Source organism: Taurulus bubalis, assembly GCF_910589615.1.
Source record: "Taurulus bubalis genome assembly, chromosome: 18".
Classification (NCBI taxonomy): domain Eukaryota; kingdom Metazoa; phylum Chordata; class Actinopteri; order Perciformes; family Cottidae; genus Taurulus; species Taurulus bubalis.
This window is the reverse complement of record NC_136606.1, coordinates 7071581-7080217: the sequence shown is the minus strand read 5'-3', so window position 1 is coordinate 7080217 and position 8637 is coordinate 7071581. Positions and strand designations below refer to the sequence as shown.

The window sequence follows — 8637 nt, the reverse complement described above, 5'->3', positions numbered from 1 at the left end:
CCTCCTTTTCTTAACTTGGCAATCATAGAGTAGATGGATCTTTGAGGATTCACACCCGAGACTCTGTGGTGTATTGTGTTTCTAGTAAAGACAATTATCCAGTGGAGAAGAGTTTTGACCTCTGAATCTTGGTTTTTTTTCTGAACCTAAAAGTACAGCTGAGGTCTCCTTAAGTAGGAATTAAACTATACTATATAGAATATGTATACATATATACATATATATATATATATATATATATATATATTATATATATATATATATATATATATATTATATATATATATATATATAGATGTATATATGTATATATATATATATATATATATATATATATATATATATGTATATATGTATACATATTCTTTCTGAACAGAGTCAAAGTGAAGACTGCAGTCAGATAGTTGCAATGAAACATTCCTGTTCAGCCTGCAGCCGGCTGAAATAGTCCTGAGCGGCCGGACAGAAACACTCTGACATGTCGGCGCTCCAAATGGATTATGTTTCAATATCAGTCAGGACACAGAAACAGAGAGGTGGCGGGAGAGAGAGTGCAAGTGTTGGATGCAGATGGTTTTAAATTGCTGCCTTTGTTTTCCATCAGGCATGAAGCATTCACTTTCCTTATCTTTCAGACAATGCGCGGTGGGCTGATGTTCTGGGTAAATGAACTGTCGGCGTATCCCTCACCCTCCCGCTCCTCCGCCTTCTTGTTTTCACTTCTTCCTCAAGGTTGAGATGTTGGTACACTGGCTGTGAAGCCCGAGCTGCTCAGGCGTCTCCCACTTTGCTGCTCCGCACACCCAGATGCCTCTGGGGGTGCAATTACCAATCCTCACATGCAACCGGGCTTGGCCATGCATATGATCCCTTTTGCTTTCACTGATGTTCCTGTGTTTATGTTATTTTTTTCAGCGTTATTAGCAGTGACACGCTGTGAGGTATTTGCAGGTAGAGGAGTTAATAGCCCGGGTCTTTACAGAGACACCTGTCTGACTGGAGCAGCTGATTGCATCGGCTCATAGTCCATTTAACTTTCTAGCAGCAGTTTTTGAATGCGTGTCTTTAGGCCGTGATGTCTGTGTTTTTCCCGCCGGCTGAAATTCTGCTTAGTGTTTCTGTGCGGGAATCTTGTTTTCTCCCAAAAGTCTGTCAAACACACAGGTGAGCAGCTGCTGTTGCCCACCTGCTCCCCAGCCTGCACGCACTGCAGTCCATAGCAGGCCTCAGGTTCTCTACGTTACATATATTATTACATTATTAAGAGGCAAATCTTATACTTTTTACTACTCTACATTTATTGAACAGTTGTTGAAGATTCTGATTTCTTCCATGTAATATTTGGTAAACTGATGAATCAAATTAATTCAATTTGATTGGTAATCAAAATGAGGATGAATGATTAATGAGAACTAGCCAGACTTAAAAAAAAAACAGTTTTGCCAAGTCTTCCACAATGAAAATAGCAGCACTCGCTCAGAAAGTCTCTAAATCTACTGAGAAAGCGCGTCACTCCAAAGCATACCTGCCTGCCTCGGTAGACAGGTAGGCAGGCAGGTATGTAGACGGGTAGATAGGTAGACATATAGGTAGACATGTAGGTACGTAGACAGGTAGGTATGTAGACATTGAAGTAGAAAGGTAGGTAGATATACAGGTAGATAGGTAAGCAGGTAAGGTAGACATGTAGGTAGAAGACAGGTAGACAGACAGACAAGTACATAGACATGTAGACAGGCAACTAGGTAGACATGTCGGTAGACAGATAGATAGACAGGTAGGTAGACATGTAGGTAGATAGACAGGTAGGTAGACAGACATGTACATGTATGTAGACAGAAAGGCAGACAGGCAACTAGACATGTCGGTAGACAGATAGGTAGGTGGATAGACAGATAGACAGACAGATAGACAGATAGGTAGACAGGTAGTTAAGTATACTTTTGGTATTGAGCCCTTTAGATGCTTAAAGTATATCTTGTTGATAATACTTTTACTTAAGGAACATTTCCAAAGCAGGACTTTTACTTCTAATGGAATATTTGTACAGTTGCTACTTTTACTTAAAGTAAAGAATATAGATTCCTCCTCCACTATATATATTCTACATTTCTACATAGTTGAAGATAAAAGAATGTAATGAATCACATTTTATTTAAAAGTTCACATCCTTGTAGCTATGCACATACTGAATGTGTTTCTTTTGAATTCGGTGAGCCTTTAATGTAAGAAGCACAAGGACGTGATGAAAATGACCATAAGCACCATCGAGTGAATGTCACTGAATAGCTTTTATATTGATGAAAATAATGAATGAATTAAAATAGTTCATAACAGTCCGCAGTAGTGTCTGTAGGGCTCTTCACTTTGAGTCTGTAAAAGAGATTATGTGTCTCTTTGCGTTGACCTTGAGCATCAAAACCTTTATTATTTATGGGTTTTCTACGACTCATTTTAAAGTCTCTTTAATTTGCTTCCACCTGAAATCCATCAAGTTTTAAAATATAAATGAGTTGTGTCCTCAAAAAGAAACTTTTATCTTAAATAAATCTTTTGAATCCTGACTTCACCACAAACTCATTTTGTGCGTCATCATCTTCACGCCAGAAGTCTGTACACAAGAATGGGTGCTGTGTATTTTAAATCATTACATTTTATCTTGTGAAATGTGGGATGTAAACCACGTCTCTATTTAGGGACTGATGGAAAAGGATTCAGAGGAGAGCCGGAGAAAAAAAAGGGCAAGTAGGAAACTATTTGTTCTGTTAATTTTGACTCAGCCGTTTAAAGATTAATCAGGACACAATTTAACGTCCTTTCTTTTCAGTTAACAACAGGCCTTGTTGGCACATCTTCCGAAACTACCTTTACATTATTGTTTATAGGTAAAGATCTACTCTAGGTCTCTAGGTCTCACGTTGGTTCTTAATCAGCTTAAACAGGCTTCAAACTAAAGCATTACATACTTATTTTTCCACTTCAGTGCTTATTGTTGCTCTGCATGTGAGGGGTCACAAGCAACAAAGGTTGGGAATCGGTCTTCCGTGGTATTTAATGTGTCGGTGGATCTGCTGTGGCAAGAAGCTTTGGAAAGGAATTTAAACAGTAAGTTAGAGTTAAGTAAACCTGCAAAATACGACAAAAAGAGTCCATCTTGTCTAAATGTCTCCGTGGCTACGGCCCTGCCAATGTATAATAATGTGCTACTTAATCCAAAGCATCACCAAGTAGACATGTCACGCCACATTTTTGCCTGAAAATGGACGTTTATGAGTTAAAGGCAGCGGATGAAAACTGCAATTGTTTCCCCTCTCGACAGGTAGTTTGTAAGCAGCGCATGGAAAACCCTTCGGCAAAGTGCAACTCGCCTGCTCATGGGTCATCGCAGCTTAAAGAGCTAGAGGAAAATAGCCGGCCCTGCCCTCCATCATCCTCTCATCCTGCTGACCTCTATGCGTACGGTATAGTATACTTACAGCACACAGAGAAAAGCGCTAGGAGGGGGGGGAAGAGAATGATTGCATATCTGAAGGCATCGAGAGAGCGGATATGGATGGGAGAGGAGTGACATGGTCGGAAACATCTTTGCTTTCTTATTAGTGAGGGTCTGCACGGACACTTTGGGCCCTTTTTATGGGGCCATGATGAAACCCCTCTTCGTGCATCTGTGGAAAATGGCCAGGGGAAATCACAGATGAGAATCACTCAAAGACAGGGAGATGTCAACAGGCACATAATGATAGCTGATGGCCCCAGAACACTCTCCCCTTTTCCCTCTCAGCCTTACCTGCCCAAGTCGCACCGCACTAGAAAACATAATTAGAGGTAAAACAGAGGGATGGAAGCTTTATCTCTGTGTTTTCTGTAAGCAATGCTCTTTGTTTTTATACATCAGGGAGTCCTTTTTTTTCTCCTTCTCAATCTCTCTTTCACTTCATGGAAAAGAGGAGGATGAGGAGGAGGGGGAGGAGGAGGAGGTGAGCTCCCTCTGTGAGACGCCAAGGTGCTTCCAGTCCATTGTGCTGCTGGCTGTCAGGTTAAATTAGGGACTACAGGCTCCGTGAGTGTAAAAAAATCAATACTTGATGGAAGATTGCTCCCCGGAAAATCTGTTTTGATTCCAGGATTAATTCTTGACCAAAGGCTCCAGCAAAATGACATGCCATTAGCCTGAAAATGAACACATTCTGCAGTGGAAATTGGATGGAAATGTGTCAGGTGATTGCCCCGGTTTTGTTGTTTTGACTCCTTGAGCAAAGGTGTGGCGGCTGTGAATGAGGCCTCCGTTTCCAAAGAGCAGGAGACAACTCCGCCGTGGCCTCGGAGTTTTCTCGAGGCCATTGTTGTCCGGCGGCTGCAGATGTCTTCCACCGAGCTAAAAGGCACACTTGTCCGCGCTCTCCTGTGTTTTCCATAAAGCATAGAGAATGAGAAAATCTGAAAATAAAACATCTTTCTACTCAACAGTGAGCAAAAAAGGGAAGGTGCATTATTGATGAGTGAATAATGCGTTTGTCATGACGGACGACATTTTCTGGTTTGAAAACTTAAACAGGAAGCTGTGAAGATGCACTGAACAGTGATTTGAACAGCTAGAGCGTTCATGCTGCACTAAGTGTTTCGTGGAAGAAGAAGAAGAAGAAGAAGAAGAAGAAGAAGAAGAAGAAGAAGAAGAAGAAGAAAACAACAGCAGACATGGTTTTAACACCCTGACAACATGTTTCTGAGCAGAGCAGATGCATTTATTTGTCAGTAATGTTAAATTACATGTTTTGCTTATATGCTGATGTATACAGAAGCAGAAACATCAGTCTCCACGCATTATTTTCCTTATGTTGAACTAAAAACATCCGAATCAATATGCAAAACTGTCTCCTTTTTATTCTAATGTTTTCTTTTATTCCACTAAAACATTAAGTTAAATACCACTTACTTTTAAGTCATGAAGAACAACAGTCTTAAATGAATTTGAAGAATTGCAAATCAGTATGTTTCAGGTGAAAATTGTTAACTTTTAGTTAAAAAAACAGCTTTTGATAAACTTTGAAACATTGTGTTTTTTTCATATTATTATTTTTTGACATTTTAGGGCAGTTGTCAGAGCCCACATTTAATCCTACAATTTATCTAAAACATTAAACATCACCAAATATATACATAGCCTATACATGGTTGAACTGTTTTTAACAGCAATGGTACAGTTTCCAACTTGTTTAAACTTTTATTGACATAGTGACTTTAGAAATTTTGCTCCAGAAAACAATTTGCATCCATATCTTAAGAGATGGGAACTAAAATGAAAATAATGTGCGTTTTATTGTATTCATTGTTTGTGTCTTGATTTGATGAAAAACAGTGAGATACAATATAAAACAGTCACTTATGATCTATGTTAAGTGGTTGAATTGTTCGACTGTCCTCTGTGAACACAGTTGATGCTTGAAGATGTTTGATGTTTATAAATCTCTCAGTTTTCTGTGTAGACCAATTTTACAGCGAGGCACTAGCGCCCCCTGCAGGATTATATTATATTATTATCTGATTATATCGCTAGATGGCAGTGTGCATCACCACAGAAGAAGTGGGCCTTAAAGGAAAAATACACCCTAAAATAAAACATCTCTGCAAGCCTCAAACAGTTAAAAAACACATCTAATTTACATATTTAAATTGTGTAATCATAAAGCAGATACTAATAAAACATGTAATGCAATAGGTTATTCATCATGTGCATGTCGTTTGCTGACATTTTGTTTATAAAACGTTTAACACACTCATGTAGGAATAAAAAACCCTCACATTTGCAATAGTGTTCATGCTATTTATGTACAATAAAATTAGATAAATTCAGGTATGTATGTTTCTACCTGTGTCCGATATCATTCAAATTAATGTTGTCAAGCTTCAAAGAGATCAACTTGTAAATGTCATTACAAAGTTTCCACATTATATTTATTGAACAACAAATGTACACTGTATCAAAACGGAATAGAATAAAAATATTAAAACAAAAGTAACATCTATAATGAAACAATAACAATTAATTAATGAATAAATACAAGTTGAAAAATGTGATACTAAAAACAAAATAAATACATTTCAAATATATTTTAATTAAACCTTATAAGTATTTAAATCTGTACAATAGCACCATTTAGCAGTTATATGTCAGATTTTAAACTAATACATTTAAAGGATTTTCAAAATCGGCAAAATTCATAATAATAAAAAAAAGTAGGGGTTTTCATAAATTTTACATTTAGTATATAATATTTTGCCATAATGAGGATTGTGTTAATCAACAAGTGTTCTACTTCTTTAACAGTTAATACAAATATCAACTTTCAATATTTTGTTATGGCGCTTCCCAATTCCGTTTTCAGGTGGATCATTCAGTCGCAGGATGATGACGTAATGAGCCAGAAGTTGCTGCTGAGGCAACAAGCCCCGTCTGTTAGCCGACGCTGCTCTCCAGATGCGTGTGACACAGTAACAGCCTTTTATAGAGATAAGTTTATTATTTTAATCTCACGATGTCTTGGGTTAAAGCCGCTTCTTACAGCGAAGATGTTTTCGACGAGAATGCGGACGACCTCACGTTGCAAAGCAAAGAGTGGACTTCCAACATGAAGAACCGAGTCAAGGTAAATATAAGCACACTAATACGTTAAGTAAAGTTACATTTCGCGTCTTCACGTGATGCTTTTCCCTCCTGGCGGACGTTGTGAACAGGACGGGTACGTAGACGGAGTGGAGGCCGGAGAAGAGGCCTCGCTTCAGGCCGGGTTCAACCAGGGTTTCGGGGAAGGAGCCGCTCAGACTGTCGCTGTGGGCCGGCTCAAAGGAATCGTGAGGTAAACCGTGATTTGTCCCTTAAATGTGACGTATATTCATATACAGGTTGGGTGAGAGCAGTGGATACAACTCTGGAATGCCAACAGGGTTAAACGTGTGAGACATTACCCCAAATTATGAATATTTGTCTGAATTTTCTGACTTTTTTTACCTGTAAATTACTGGATACTTTACTTCTTAAAGCCTCTTCACAGTCCATCTATTGAAACTATCCAACCGTTGGTTTAACTGCTGTAAGGTCGGTACCATCAATAGAAGTATTGCTATTTCATACACATCCCTATTCCGCAAGAATGGTGCAGTCAATTCAGGAAAATGTATTAAGACAATGTCACGCAATTTAAATAAGCTAATTCCCAAACAATATCTTGCATCATGATATTGATGCACTAATAGAAACATGTTTAATTCAGTCCTGCTTTTGCCACCAGAGACAGACAAACTGCTCTCTGATTAGCAGAAACATTGACATTACATTACATAAATGCATGTTTAAAAACTCGTTCTGTCTCTTTTATTTTTTGCACAGAAGCATCCTGAGCCTCTCTCTCGTTCTGGTCATTATTGAAGGCTCTTTTGTGTCCAGCTGATTTCTGTCCCAGTCACTTCTCTGTGCCATTGTGTCTCTGTATCGACACCGTTGCTCTTTGTGTCTCGCGTCACAGCGCTATCTGGTGCTGGTGTCAGGTCCAACATCCGGAAAGCCCCCTCCCGGCCTCTGTGACCGACCTCCTGCGGCGTGTGTCGCAGCACGAGGACGCGATCATGGAGGGCATCAGGATGGCTTTGGAGAACCCGCCTCCCAGTGTGAGCTCCGTCTCCGAGAGCATGGAGGATCTAGAGGTGGAGCAGGCGGGTTCGGGCTGTGGGAGAGAGGGATGTAAAGAAATGGACGGCTGCAAGAAGAGAGAAGATGGAGACGTTCCTCTCCAGCAGCAAAAGCTCCCTCCTGGGTCCACTGACTGCTCCAGTGAAAGCCTGAACTACCTCGTGAAGCGCTGCGTGGATCTGGTGGCGGAGCTCGAGCTCCCGGAGGATCTGATCCGTCACATACAGGAGCTGAAGGACTTGTAGCGGGTTCAGAACCACAGCGGACAATACTTGAACGAGCACATGAACTGTGACACTAAACAGGTTTTTAGTGTGAACTCTTTACATGCGGCAATGAAGTGCTTTTGATGTATATAATGTAAAATAGAGTTTGGTATTCATAATTTGTATGACATGGAAGAAGAATGTTTGAAAATAAAAATGCTATAAAATGCTATAATCCACTGCATGTCTGTTGTGTTGCTCAACAACAAACATATTCACCTCTTATTTATTGTTTGAACCTATATTTGTGTAATGTAGAACTGCCATTAATTTGTTCTAATATGGAAATGTGTTCTAAAGGTGTCCTTTGAATTCATTTGAAAAAAACCCTCATAAAACTACAAGGTATGAGTTGTTTTTTTTAGCAAAGGGCCAACACATTTCCTACATATTAGAACAAATTAATGGCAGTTCTACATTACACAAATATATGTTCAAACAATAAATAAGGGCAAGTAATATGAACATATTGTAAAATATGTTATATTATCAGATCAAATTGGCATAATTTAACAACACTGATGACGTTCGGGGGAATATTTCACCCTCCTCACTGTGTACTACCTTACCTAAACTATGAGAACACGTCATGACCTCACTTAGGAGACAAGTGTGTGCCATGTCAAACCATTGGAGGAGCACGTCATGCGTCTTCACGCACGGACTCGGAGCGCACGTGCGCAAGAT

At 39.4% G+C, this 8637-nt stretch overlaps 1 protein-coding gene across 1 annotated transcript; it reads left to right on the top strand.

The window, feature by feature from the left end:
• Positions 1-6533: 6533 nt before the first annotated feature.
• otulina (OTU deubiquitinase with linear linkage specificity a) lies at positions 6534-8070 on the top strand (the record flags this gene model as incomplete). The annotated part of the gene is made up of 3 exons (XM_079234087.1): positions 6534-6644; positions 6733-6854; positions 7521-8070. 3 exons carry the CDS (start codon positions 6534-6536, stop codon positions 7927-7929), a joined length of 642 nt encoding a protein of 213 aa, XP_079090213.1. The 3' UTR covers positions 7930-8070.
• Between the last annotated feature and the right edge of the window lie 567 nt (positions 8071-8637).